Source organism: Idiotropiscis lumnitzeri, chromosome 12, assembly GCF_059441095.1.
Source record: "Idiotropiscis lumnitzeri isolate Australia: NSW breed Sydney's pygmy pipehorse chromosome 12, RoL_Ilum_1.0, whole genome shotgun sequence".
Classification (NCBI taxonomy): Eukaryota; Metazoa; Chordata; class Actinopteri; order Syngnathiformes; family Syngnathidae; genus Idiotropiscis; species Idiotropiscis lumnitzeri.
In genome coordinates, this window is record NC_142402.1 from 7,052,258 (window position 1) to 7,066,917 (window position 14,660).

Genomic DNA, 14,660 nt, shown 5'->3' on the forward strand with positions numbered 1-14,660 from the left:
AGGAATCTTGTCAAGTGTCTGCTGCTCGCTTGCGTCATATCCCTCCTTTTTAAGGGTGAATAGAGGTGCGCCAGGCACATAAGCTCTGCCTGGGAAAAGGAGGCTAGAACATTTTTGGGTTTATTGCTTCAATTGAAGTGATAGAAGTAGTTTATATAAGATGACAGCAGCAGCAAAGTTACAAAGCAAAAACAGGCATTTCTTTACCTCAAATGAACTTGACAGCCGTAAAATGACGAAAATGCTTAATTTTAATGGAATCTTTCAGACATATTTTAATCTATACGTTACCTTATGGAGCTCCATGAGAGATATAACAAACAGCAGTTAGTATGATGTTGTTCTATAACTCAGCGAATTACAACTGCAGTAATTTCCTGTTACCGATAGCATCACTCAAATTGAACATATCAAGACGTTTCATTTGAAAGAGCATCTGTTTTAGGCTTTTCAATATAATTCTGAAGAATTAGGGATATTATCCTAAATTCTGCACGGAAAAGCCCAAAACACTACCAGCTGTTTCCTTGGCAACAGACAAGACAGAGATCTGCTGCTTAACACAGTCATTGTTGAAATGGCACCAATTTCCTGTTCTTTGAAAAGTTACTCATACAAATGAAAACAGTATGAACAGAATGACTAAAGGTGGCGGTGACTTAAGCTATACACACACACACACACACACACATTATTATATAATAAGACAACGGCTACATCAGCTATTTAGCAGACGCTCTCAGACCGGGCTGATGTCAACATGATGAAGAGGTTCGATGACGAACGTGTATTAAATATGTAAAATCTCATCAATGATATTTGCACTATTTTGCAAACAGCCTACTGAGTTTTGAGATCCACACAACGATAGGTCCCAAAATTACATATTTAAATGAATTTAGCTTAGCTGAGGGACAATTATTTTATTTAAAAAGAAAATGGACATTAGGTCAGAAACATTTTGGGGTTTAAAAAAATGCATTTTACAAATAAATACAAAATTATATTTGACAGGAAGTATTTATTAAAAACTTGAGAAAGAACTGCCCCCCTCACAAAACCTCTTTGTCCTTGCATTATTAGATGCTATTGTTTTTAATGCTCTTATGGCATTTCCTGTCATGTTTGTAAATGTCACTGCACATTGTGACCAAAATCACAATATATGTCAGAAAAAAGCAAGACATTTTTTTCCTAAAATTGTTCAGCCTTAGCTCCTGGTGTTTTTTTTTTTTCTTTAATTTTTTCTCCCTGTGGTTGACATCTAAAATGGTTCTTTGAGTATTTAAGGTGATGGTGATGGTGTAGTGGTACATCCGCCTGAGTTGTGAACGGGCAGCGTGGGATCGGTTCCCACTTGGCGACGGCGTCTATGTCTGCCCAGTGACTGGCTGGCGACCTGTTCATGGTGTTGTGCGCCTTTTGCCCGTAGTCAGCTGGAATCGGCTCCAGCACCCTCCTGCGAACCTGTACAGGATACGCGGTGTGGATTATGACATGACCTTTGGTCTAGTTTATGTATGCCTGGAAGGTTGACATCATGAATGTCTGCTTCTAATAATTGCAGCATTCCACACACTGTCAAAGTATCCTTGAGCGAGACACCTTCATACCACGCATGGCAGCATCAGTGAACCGGAAAAGCACCTCATCCTTTATTCCCAATTATTTACCCATAGCTTTGAGTTTCTCCATATTCTAGTACAAGATTCCATTAATAATTTTTAACATTCCAAGAAAAACTGCTTCACTATTTCTTGTCTCTCTGTGGTTGCAGTGTGGCGCATGCGGGGCAGGCTCATATCAACTCATTACCACCCTGCCACTGTTGACACAGCAGTCAAGTGGCTCACTGCTGACCCATCTGCCAGTGCTGTGCGCACAAATTATACACATCAGCACGCATGCACAGTGACAGAACACACACTTCGACAAGTGCAGACATGGTGAAGAGATAGGAGAGCTTGTGTAAGTGTGCGTGCGCTCCTCTTGTACGCGTCAGAATGGATTCTTCAAGAAATGTGCAGGCGCAGTCACAATGGACTGATGGTGTACTGTGATGAAACGGGGCGTATGGCGAGTGTGGAGAAATAAAAATCCAACATTGGATCCTGTGATTACTGTAAGCCTGCAGCATCTCTCGCCTTTCTCTCCACCCTGGCAATGTGAGCAATCAGATGTCATGTCATTGTTCCAGTTCTCATTCTTTGTAAAAAGCTGACGGATGTTGCAAGGCCTGACTCATCTGTTTAAAAGGCAGACCTGCAAACATCCTGTAATCTACTTCTTACATGCAAGCGACAGAAATAATTACTAGGCACACAATTAAGCAATCATTTTGCTCATTAGCAACTCTCCTCTAGATCTGCCGGCCCGCTCTCCCAAGGCGACCATCTTCCACTGAGCTCAGCTGCGAATAAACACCAGAAACAGGCCGCAATGGTCATGCACATTTCTCATTTATTACACAAGTGCATTAGTGCAAGTCACAGTGAGACTCTGCTACCCTCTGCTGTTCGAAAAACAGAATCCTTCCAAATTGAACCCTAAAGAAAAGAAGTGGTCATAGGCTCATGCATAGTGAAGTTGCGAGAAAAAAAAAGGCTTCAGCACATAATTAGGTATTGAAAATTCAGTCATACAAACACGAATGAAGGAATGAGGGAAAATCTTGTGTGTAAAGTCATTTTCATTTATTCTAATTAGCAGAAACATCTTTAGAAAAAATACACCTTTTCCTTCTAGTAAAATCAGATTAAAACGATAGCTGATCATCATTTTAATACCTTCAAAGAGATGCGATTGTTAGTCCACGAAACATTTCTCAACCATTTGCATACATTAGCGCATACCGATCACACGTGACAAATGATAAATTATCACAAAAAAAAAAAAGAAAAATCATGATTGTTCACCAGTAGATTCACCACAAAGGTTAGTGCAGATTTATATTAAATATGTACATCTCCATTTGAATAAATACAGTACCGAGTCATTATTTAAGCAGATTGTCAGTGAAGAACAGGGGACAAGAAGACAGAATACTTTGAAATAATTTAGCTTTAGTGCATAAAACAACAGTGGCAGTAAATTATGGGGGACACATGGAACTATGCAGTACTGTTGTAGGAAAGTTGCACTCAAAATGCCCCTTAACAAGTGCATCCGTTTTAAACTAAAACAACACAATACATGCATACTCAGCAACAGATCATGACGTCATTAAAACGATGGTCAGTGCCATTTAAAAGCTCGTCTCACTCCAGTCCTCAGTTTTCCAGTCTTGTTTTCCATGCAAACCTTGCCTGGCCCTCGTGTGATGTCATAAAGCGTCGTCGTTACCATGGTGAGGACTCTCGTAACCTAAAAAGCAAATACATTGTCAGCATGTACTGTACGGTGGAATCTAAACAAACCCAATGAAAAGGTTTGAGTAAATACCTTTTACTACTACCAGGATTTTATAGATTTTCTTTGAACACTGGTTACATTTAACCTCAGAATAAATGTGATGCCGTCCGTTTTCACAGATAGATTACAGAGAACAGCATAAAAAAAACATACTGCAATTCATAGCCTACTGTCATAAAAAACAACTCGATATCCGATAAACTTTTTTGCTTCCTATTTCTCTAACTGGTAATGTGCCACACAATACAGACATACAGCGTGTAATTTGTCATCAAAAGTTTAATACTGATGGTACTTTTTTTTTAATCAGAATTGCTCCGGGTTTCCAGCGGTTACTTCATATTTCCACATCAAGTGTTGCAAGGCAGACTTTAATAGGACACAATCATACTCGCCAAATTGGCCTATGAAATTGGCACATGCTACTCAATCCCACTTGGCTGAAATCCACCAATTGGCATCAGTTCAACGTCTATATTAAATGCCCCTCAACTTGTACTATTCTGACCAGAACATCTCTGCATATCTCACTAAAGACTATGGCTCACAGAATTGAATAACTCCACCATTGTGTTTTTCTACCTTCTTTTTTAGTGAACCTTAATCAGATAAGTGACTGCACTTCTCCTTTGTTTCATTTGTTTTAATCTTCACATTAACCTCGGGTCATGGAAACTGTTGTAGGCCCCATGCAGTACACATTTGTCTATATTTTGTTTGATTTGCCGTTTCTTTTCTTAAAATAAAACTCCTCGCAATGATAAGCCATTGCGAGGAGTTTTATTTTTTTCTGCATTGCCCAAATGGGCAAACAAGAAACATCCATGTGATATTCAGTTTCCAGAACAAACATTAGCCTACATGAAATGTAACTTGACAGAGCATCACTTAAGATGTTTCACACGTTCTTTAATACGTTTTTATGCCCTCCTTCGCGACATGTCGTCTTTTATCATTCTCCGATTGCTGCTAATTGAGTCCCCCGCAGCCTTTGCATGCATACTTCCAGATTACTGGCAGAGATCATTTGCAATACTTTTGCCTCATGATTCTACAGCTGAGGGCTTTTCATCTTCCGTAGCAGACAGCTTAGCTCAAAAAGTGAGGGCGAATCATCAAATCCTGCCTGCTAATTATCGCAGCAATAAAACATTGCACAGGAATCAGATGGTATTAATGCATAAATGATGATGATAGTTTTGTGTCATAAGAATGTTTAAATTATTATCTATGAGAATATTTCTCCAGTCAAAATGAAATCCGGCTGCAAGCTGTCATGCTAAATTACAGCTTTTATAAAAAAATAAATAAATACACACAGAAATAAATAAAACGAGCATATGTGTTGTGCTTCAACCATTTACAAAATAAGACACACGTTTTAAACAACAGAACTGACAATTCCAGCAATATTACTTTGCTTGCCTCCCTGCTGTGACGTAGAACAGCTGAGAGCGGAAACAATAACAAGCAGAGCTCCGAAAGGTGGTGTGGCAATCTGTCGTAAATCTAATCACATTTTAGTACTGACGGAATTTTTGCATGCAAACCCATTATATAAGTGCCAATGTGAAGACCAGACAAGTGACAAAACATCTTTCAAGTTATAGTTGTTGTGCAATAAGCATCAAGGTTGGAAACCTACATAATTACAAAATACATTTTAGTTACAAAAACGTTCTTCACTTTTTACGGGGGGTTGCAGTCTTAATTAACGGCGAAAAATGAGGGATTACTGTATTTAAAGTGTTTATGGCCACTTTGTGTTTTACTCTGTGGAAAGCGCTTTGTTACAGCTGCAACTGTTACGAATTGTGCTATACAAATGAAGTTGTATTGTATTGATATGATCTGTTTCCTGTGGAGTCCCTAAGGTAACATGGTATTTATGAAACCAAAAAAAAAAACTTTCTCTCCCCAAAATGTGCATTTCCTCGCAAAGTTTGTGACATAATGCAATGTTGTTTTTTTTGCTTTTTTTTTTTTAATGTAATTCCGGGTCATCTCGGCAGTGCGTCGGAGACACCAAAAATCATGGAGGAGGACTTGGAACCTATTTTGTTTCGTACTCGATTCACATCTTTGGAAACGGTGTTTAATATAAAGAACTGATTTTAAGTCTATGTATTTCAAGCTAATTTCAAAGTAATTCAATTAATCTCTCCCGGAAGATGAGTACATAAAGGTGCATTAAAATAAACAAAAAACAATCTCTTGCAAAAAATGCGCAATCTCCCAAACTTTGTGAGGGAACACGAACTTTGCCAGGGAATGGCAATTTTTTTTTTTTTTAATGAACGCAAAGTTTTTTGTTTTTTAAAAAAGGTTCCATAATTTCCAAACTTGTTAAATCATTAGATTTTTTTTTTACAGTTTGTAAATCCTTAACATGATCAGTGTCTTAACATATTTCAGAAGTGTGTATTAAAATGGTAGCCCTTCACCCAAGAAGCAGCTCTCAGTTTCAGAAGTTTTGGTAAGTCCTACAAAAGACAACTCGATGCATTTTGCAGTTGCAGTCTCAAGTATTTTGCAAACATTTCAATGTCACGTGACTGTCAGGTAATGGCATACAGTACATACACCTGGTCCCAGCGGGGTAGTCCAGAGATCTGTTTCTGTTCTGGGGGAAATGTGTTTTTTTCACAGAGAGTCTGGGATCTGAAAACCTCTCCAGATCATAGTGACTGCCCCGCTCCATGCCTGAGGGGAAATAACATGGGACAAACAGAATAGAACACAGCCACCATGCTTTATAAACAGAGGAGTAAAAAAAAAATAAGTCTTGAGACAATTACAATTTTGTGATGTATTTCATCCATCCATTCATTAAACATGCACACATACCGTGTTAATGACACAACGTCACACAATCATGTGTGCAGATCAGCCAGGGTGCAGTAACTCAAAGTGTTGGAAAAACAATACCTGTGTCAAATGAGGTGGACTTTCTCGTGCCACGTGACGGGGCTGGAAATCCATTATGGCCTTCGTTCTTACCTGATAGGTGTGACAATTCCCATGATTAATAAATGCATGCGGCGTTAAGAGGAAAAATAAACTTTTCTAATGAGGTTGAGTGGAGAAATTTACAGTTGACTTAAGTTCTTTGTAATGAATTATTTAAACAAGAGCTTTTATTCTATGTACAAGTTCATCACAAAATGCCCCCTTTATCAGGAAATGCATCATCATAGAAAAAATTTAATTAATTAAAAAAATGCACTGACAATTTCATTTTGCAACGTTTCATTAGGACTATCCAGAGCTGGGCAGTCGTCCCGGGGGCGGAACGGTCATTTTTGGGGTGGAGGGCTGAAGGTGACACATTTTAAAAAAGAGTTCAATTAAAAAAGCTGATTTTAGTCCGTCCCACGAATCGGCCCTCCTGCGTGTGATGAACCTTCTCGCGAAAAGGGCAAACGACAAAATTTGCCTCAGAATGCGTCAAAAGCGCCACTAACCAACCGTTTGTGTATGAAAAGACGTGAGACATCAGCGTGCATTCAAGCGGGCCTGTATTTCCTTATTCTGACATCACGTAACCCGCGCCTCCCACCTGCAACTGGGGCATTCATTCCATTACAAGCAATACCACAATCGCTAAAACACCAACAGTGCATACTAACGTCCACTGGGCACTTTCATGAAGAAGAATAAAGAAGAAGTAGGAGATAAATAAGACCATCATAAGTCCATAATAAGGTAAGCGGAATTGAATAGTAAACTAACCAGCTAATGACATTTTTGTTTTTAAATTTTGTTTTTCTCGCGGGCCGGAACGGGGTTGTGGGCTGACAATTTTTATGAATAAGGCCAAGGGTTGAGGCCTGAACGATACAGAGATCGCGGCAGGAGGGCGGGGGGGCTGACCGGCTAAAAAGGGTCAAGTGCCCAGCTCTGGAACTATTTGGTTTGTTTCATTGAAAACCTGCAGTGGGGGCAGTTGCAAGAAGACACTTGGAGAACATACAAAACCATTTGTTAATCACAGGCAATTTTCTCAAGATTCCTAGGGAATACAGCCAGACCTATGCATCATGTTGGGAGCAGATATTCAATGCAAAATAGTGCTTGAAGAAGCTCTTAAAACGCATGCCTTAATAGGCTTGAATAACTCTTAGAGCAAAGTGGCCATTAAAAGTTTTTTACTTGACATTTTGTGTAGAACACTTGTAATTGTAGTTTGCTGATTAAGAAATGTTTTTTTTTTTTGTATCGACAAGAATTCATAAAACGTAAACATCGTCATTAATAACAGAATCTGAAGATGTTGAGATGTGAATTTATGTTACATTTCCTGGACAATTACTTTTTTTTTTTTTTACCTTCAACAAGAATGCTGTCTGCAGCTGAATCCATTTCAGTCTTGGCAGGAGCTGGCGGGCTTCTCCACTCTCTACTGGTGACTTCATCATGACTGACAGACGCCGCAAGAGGTACACTCCTCTGGGCATCACTTCCTTCTTGATTGATGGGCGTGATTTTGGGAGAGATCTTGGGGGTTTCCGGAGATGTTTTGTCTCTTACGAGGTCAAGACAAGGCTGAACGTGGGATTAAGTGTTTGGTTAAGTGACATTTTTCAAAGCAGTAGGAATATCAAAGAAAAAAATACGGTAGTCTAATATGTTTCTTTGTAAACACAGACCTTGACAGGAATAAGAGGACGCTGGCCCTCGGGTGCTCGCATCCTATCTTTTTCCTCACGTTTTCTTTCCTTCTGCTCCTCTTGTGCTTCCAGCCTTCCTGCCTCTGCTGGAAAACAAAACCGTTCGCACAATGAAATGTCAACAAGTAGAACACCGGGGTTTGCCACACGACGTACACATGGTTAAGAAATAAAGTCTCTTGTGAAATGCCACATGCAAGATAGAGCTTCTCATTTGCGGTGTGGTGGACATGCACTTTGGCATTTACTGATTGTTTGGTGTTATGCTCTATTCATTTTGCTTTACATGCTTTTTTAACTAAGTTAGAAATTTTGGTTCATTTATTGATCTAGGTCCCTTTTGGGTTAGCCCACCCCTGTATAGAAAGCCTGAGTATGTGGGGGTGCGCGTGTGTGTGTGTGTGTGTGTATATATATATATATATATATATATATATATATACACACACACATGTTAGAGCCTTTGGTTCCCCTTTTGGATTTTATTAAATGGTGTGTAGATATAGTTGGGTGATGGCAAACATATTAACACAAATATTTTATTGTCCTATTAAATATTTGATCATGTCAAATCCATTAAGCCAAAATGGGCATATGTCTAATTGTTTTGCAAGTTTGTTTGAAAAAAAAGTTTCAATACTTAAAGACAATTTTTTTTTTTGCTATGAACATTCAACATCAGCATAATGACAGACACAACCTAGTAAAGCAGCAGTTACAGTACCTAAACTCTCCTGAAGGTGTCTCTGCCGCATGGCAGCAAGACTGGGCTTGGTACTCTGTGGTGGTGGCTCAGGCTTCAGGCTCCCAGGAGCCCCGCTTGCACATTTGTCACTACGTTGAGCGACCTCGTCCGAGTCCGTCTGCAAGCCAGTCAGAGGTACGATCCTCTCTTGCCTGCCTGTCTCTGCCAGCCTGTCTGCTTGCTGCTTGGAGGACGCCTCATGTCCGTTTGTATGGTTATTTGCCAAGGTTTCCGAGATGTCCGTTGACCTGTCCGTATCTTCACCCATTGTTTTGGTGTCACAATTGCTGCTGGTATCCGATTCCTCAATGTCTGCCCCAATGCAGCTGTACACCATACTGACCAGGTCTGTGGACTAACCAAGGACAAGAACGCACATCAGACCACTAGTGTTGGGATGTCACAAATTACAAATTCTTCGTTACTGTACTTGAGTCAAGTTTCTGTAAGTTATCTGCCTTTTTTTTTACAGAGATCTGAACTTTCCTCTACTGACAACAGAGAGATGAAAAGTGAACCATGGTTTTATCAGAACAGTAGCGACATGGTGGAATTTTAACCAGGGAGCGTGGAAATATTTATAGGAGCAAGATTTTTCCCATCCTTGGCCTTAGTCAAGAGAATTGTTTTGTGTTGTCGGCTACAAGGATGATCCATGGCAATTAGTGTTTGTTGTGTCTTGCGCCAGCCTAAAAAAAAAATAAATAAATCTTACAGTCGTAAGTTGTATTTTTCCCCTTGTTTTTTTCCTCTAGTTTAGCATTTTTTTTTGGCTACTCGGATCACAACATTAGCTATGGGAAGACATTTAGCATAAAAGTTAGGCCAACACTAGCCAGCTCTTGGTAAAAATAAATAAATAAATAACTACAATTTACAGCATGTATAGATTTTTTCTTCTCAATACAAGGTACAAATACAACATATTTTCTGGCTGACAAGTCGTCATGGAGTTTAAATCAAACCAGACTAAAAATGCATAATGAGGTAGAAAAAAAAAAAAACGTGCATAAGCCTGGACTACAAGTTGCATTTTTTGCGAGTAATTTATTTTACAAAATACTAGATCCAAAACAGACATTTCATCTTATAAGGCAAGTTCTAACATTATTAAAAGAGAACAGTCGGAATATGTGTTAGCTTTGCTAACACAATGAAGGTTACTTACACAAAAAATGAACCTGAACAGAAAAGGTGTCCAGTGTTCATGTTTTTGGGGCACCGCTGTCCGTGCTCTATTAGAGATGCAGTTACATTGCATGAAGTGAAAGCCCCAAGAAGGTCTTTCTGCAAAGTACTTCATATTCATCTCCTTGGCAACTACCTGAACATGGAGACGTGCTGTCAGCCTCCGCGTTTAACCCGCCCCTCATTCACTCCAAACGTTCACGATTACGGTTTTCAGCTGCAAATATCACTATGTGCAAGTTTGTAATCTGCAGAATGCAAACTCGAGAACTATCTGAGTAACCATGGAAAATTATTTCGTGTCAACACATTGTTTACATTGCACGGTTTGTACGCAGCTATCAAAACAGACATTTCAGTTTACATTTTGATACTTTTACATGCAGAGCACTTGAATCAGTACTTATTTGTATGCTTTTATTCCCCCGTACACACTTATTTGTCTTGCTACTTAACTACAGAGTGTGAGTACTTTTGGAGAATGACAAACACGGAAATTGGCGGATCTTGTCAGTACAATTTCATTTTATTTTATTTTATTTTTTTACAATTGCCAATTGCAGTCTACTTTACACTGAACCAAGTTAGTACTAGTTTCACTCAGTCTCACTCACCTGCACACACAATTGTCATTAAAAATAAATAAATAAATAAAGAAAGAAATGGTGTCGTATATACCAGGGAAAGTCCCACCTCTCAGTAAGTGTGGAACAAAGGAATTGAATACACATTCAATGTGCACGAAGGTTATTATGGTTAACCAAAACTCATTAAATAATTAAAACTAAAAATGAAAAAAGAATAAAAAAACAAAAGGAAATAAAAATGAGTAATTTTGACAAAAAAAAAATGATACATGAGATGACATTTTGCTAGTTAAAGCAAATATGTCCTTTATTTTTATCTTTGTCAATTAATATCATAGTTGAGCTTTTTGTGAAAAATCCCAAATATTAAACCCCAGTTGCGTATACTCTTTTAAATTTGAATATGGCGAATGACCGTGGAGGTCATTCGCCATATTCAAATTTAAAAGAAAATCAAGCCAGTAAGAGCAAAACAATAATTGTAAAAAAACAACAAAAAAAAAACAACATCCTGTCTGATGTACCAGGCATTTTTGTGTGATAATGTTTATCCTGTCTTCGTCATTAAATTAGGTTATGAGTTTCTTTTTTCCAGACATTTTTTCCCCAGTGAAACGAGAAATCTCTTGCCTTGCTGACAGTTTCATCTGTCACTTCAGCCTTTGTCAAAGCTTGAAAAAGGCCATCTGGCATTTCTAATCATCAAAGGTGCTATAAATTGCGGCTGTGATGTGATTGATCAGCATATGGTATGAATCACAATAAGGTGGAAAAGTTTCCTTTCCATACCACAAAATCATGGCAGTTGACCAGCAGCTGAGTTGACTTTTCATATCCATTCTACATCTAATATTTCGCTCCACATTTTTGTAATGTCTCTTGTAGGCACAGTGTTAAACGAGTGTGTTGATCCACTATATAACATTACGACGGTATGTCAACTCGTTGTAGTAGCAATCTTGTGTGGGGCAGTACGAGTTTTCAAGAAAGAGAGGAGTATGGAAGTTCTAAAACAACAGAATGTTTTAGTTTAGTAAATCAAAACTTAATCACAGCGTGCTTTATGGTATAAATTAAAGAGCAGACGCCTCTCCTTGCTGAGAGTATACCTGTCTCTGAATGAGGGAGGAGGGGCTGGTGGGCCTCAAGCCTTGCACGGGAACACCCTGTCCGACCCGAGGTGAGGGCATGGTCCCGTTTGCTCCATGCACAGACATATCTGCTCTCCCAGCATCCTTTGGGTGCTGAATCATTGAGTACACATTCTCTGAAGTGCTGCTGGAACAGACAGGAAGAATACTCAGACGAAATTGCGTATGTTACTGGGTGTAATGGACTGCAGCTAACAAGGTGAGCATGTCTAAATTATTAGTATTTATGTCGCAACTGACAGCATAATTATGCAGCACATTGGGCTTTTTTTGCACGACAGTATTAATGCCATAATTTCCTGATGACCTATTTTCCCACCGTACATTCAGTAACAATGAGAAAAATGTGGAAAGATTGTGGAACTAAAAGACTACACAACGTTGTCAACTGCTAAAACTCTTTGAATGATTAAATACCATCTAGCATGTATTCATTCGTATCTTTTCCAATAAAATCCAATTAAATATTCTGCCTTCTTTTTGACTACTACCGTTATGCACCTTAAATATCCGTAGCACTAGCAAATTGCCACAGGGAACAGTTCGAGGTGGAAATTTCTTCCCATTGATGGAGGCACAAAATAACATGCCAGCTGTGCTATGGAAAGACTTTTGAGCATTCAATCAAGCCTTGTGCAGTATAACGCTTACTCTAACTCCTGATTTGATATGGTGGAATTGCGGTTCTTGCGGAAACCAGAGAAAATGGACAGCATGCTGCGTCTTTTTTTTCTCCTCAGTGACTGAGCCTGATGGATGGACGACAATTGGCTGAAGGGGAGAGAAAAAAATACAATTGCCAATTAGAATACGTTTACTCTCAAATTGAAACATCAAACACAGAAACCTAACATTTCTGTCACACATACAGGAATAAAAAGTTGGAACCTTTGCTAAGCCCAATTAAAAAAAAAAACACCACAATTTGAGGCCATCTGACAGGGAATTTGATCAAAATGACATTAGTATGGTGTAACCATTGATACTGAATATCAAGCTGTAATGACAAAAGATTTTGGCTTTATGTTATTACTAAGTGATGTCAGCATGTGCCACTGAGGTGACAGAAAACTTGAATACATTTTGAATGATTTCCTGCCCCCCCCCCAAAAAAAAGAAAATAATCACTACCTGTCAGGGAGAACTCTCTTGCTGTAGAAGTCTAGCAATCCATCTTCCAGTGTACTGACTCCTCCATTCTCAAAGTAATGCTACAAGCAAAAGAAAGAATAACAAGATATCAAATAACCAACCCTGACAGCTGGAAGGCCTCCATTAGCTTTACGACATACATAATAAAATAGACAAATACAAAATGCAATCCGCTTTACCAAACAAAGTTGAATGAAGTCGAACAAAATTTGAAGCGATTTGGAACAAATCTCCAGAGTTAAAAAGTTGAAAGAAGCTGCCTGTTGGCCTTCAGGAGACAACTATTTCTCGCACAAAGAAACAGGAAACAGTTTCTGAATCCAACAGAAGCTTATTCTTGGAAAGTGCCACTGGCATCTAGAATAACATTAATGGAAATTTGGCACAAAGCAGGCAAATGTCTGAGCAACATATAGGATCTGTGGAAAGCGACGCTGATATAGATCACATAGAGCTCAGATTGAGAATCAACACATCATTCAACACCCACACATGACAGATGATGATGATTCCCCCTCAGAAATTCTGCAAGAAGCTCAAGGCAAAGCTGTCACCAGCTCAAAAAAAAAGTTTTAGAAATCACTTGCATGTCATTTGCCATGAACTCACAGATTCTGGGGGAAGGTGAACTGCTCTGTGTCTCCGCGGAGGACGGGGCCTTACGTGGGTCACATGGCGCAAAGGTGAGCCATTGGTGGGGAGGGAGGACAGGCACTCCCATGATGCCGAGTGGGAAAGATGGGCGGAGGGCGGAGGAGCAGGGGGCGTAGGGGAGGAACTGGGTTCGTCTCCGTGACCTAAAACAAAACCAAGTTGGACCAAAATGATTTTTATTATTCTCTTGATAAATATCGTTCTATTCTTCACTTTGATATTTCTTCAATATGTTGTTTTGCCACTTAATTTTGAATACTGTACATTAATAATTTAAGTAATCACGTAATTTACCTCATTCTAAATTTTATTGAAAACTTTTCCAAATCATCCCAATAACCAATTGGATAAAAAACTCACTTGGCCTTGTGGAGACGGGACGAATTCTTCTGGTTCTGGAGCTCCGTTTCTTTATGGCCATGGTGTCCTTCGGGCAAAGAATTACGTCATAGATTTGCATTGCCGTTATAAGAGTTATAATATAATCTTACAACACAAGCCAGTCATTTTTAATACTGATTACGTTACGTACAGCAGTGGTCCCCAACCTTTTTTCGGCTGCGGGCCGCTTCATGCAAGTCCAAACATTTTGCAGACCGCTAACGGGGTGGTGCTCGCCACATAATGTGCAGAGCCGGCTTCGTACGTGGTCATACTCATTTTGCTAGCGTGTGGGTTTAATATTAGCGTAATGCGAGACAATTAGCATCTTGACATGTGTCAAGAGTCCGATGTAACGGGGAGAAGTCGGTCACTTTTCTAAATGAAATTATTTTGGCATCGAATAATGATATTAATATAATAATCAATTCACCAAAAGTACTGCAAGATTTTGGCCGTGGCCCACAGACCGGTACTGGGACGCGGCCCTGTGGTTGGGGACCACTGACATAGTGTGTGCTTGTAGAACAGTTTTACTGCGTAACAAATAAAAACATAGATCAGGGCATTTTCATTCATTATGAACCAAAACGTAGCCTGCTAAGGATCAAACACACACAAACGCATACAAAAACATTTTAAAAATGTTGGTCATTTAAAAAAAAAAAAAAAAACACCAATTGCTCTGTGCAACTGTCATTGTAAATTGTAGCTCGAGCTT

At 39.1% G+C, this 14,660-nt stretch overlaps 1 protein-coding gene across 8 annotated transcripts in view; it reads right to left on the minus strand.

The window, feature by feature from the left end:
• Window positions 1-2,440: 2,440 nt before the first annotated feature.
• carmil3 (capping protein regulator and myosin 1 linker 3) overlaps window positions 2,441-14,660 on the minus strand; it is a 77,454-nt gene continuing 65,234 nt past the window's right edge. For 3 of the 8 annotated variants that reach the window (XM_088311006.1, XM_088311003.1, XM_088311011.1), the window contains exons 30-39: window positions 13,919-13,985; window positions 13,514-13,701; window positions 12,884-12,963; window positions 12,404-12,523; window positions 11,711-11,879; window positions 8,806-9,181; window positions 8,061-8,167; window positions 7,740-7,956; window positions 6,340-6,411; window positions 2,441-6,114 (exon numbers count right to left, since the gene is read on the minus strand). In XM_088311006.1, coding sequence (XP_088167132.1) covers window positions 5,933-6,114; window positions 6,340-6,411; window positions 7,740-7,956; window positions 8,061-8,167; window positions 8,806-9,181; window positions 11,711-11,879; window positions 12,404-12,523; window positions 12,884-12,963; window positions 13,514-13,701; window positions 13,919-13,985 — 1,578 coding nt within the window. In that variant the 3' untranslated portion in view covers window positions 2,441-5,932. The remainder of the gene's footprint in view (window positions 6,115-6,339; window positions 6,412-7,739; window positions 7,957-8,060; window positions 8,168-8,805; window positions 9,182-11,710; window positions 11,880-12,403; window positions 12,524-12,883; window positions 12,964-13,513; window positions 13,702-13,918; window positions 13,986-14,660) is intronic. The other 5 variants (XM_088311007.1, XM_088311008.1, XM_088311004.1 and 2 more) reach the window with 5 other exon arrangements.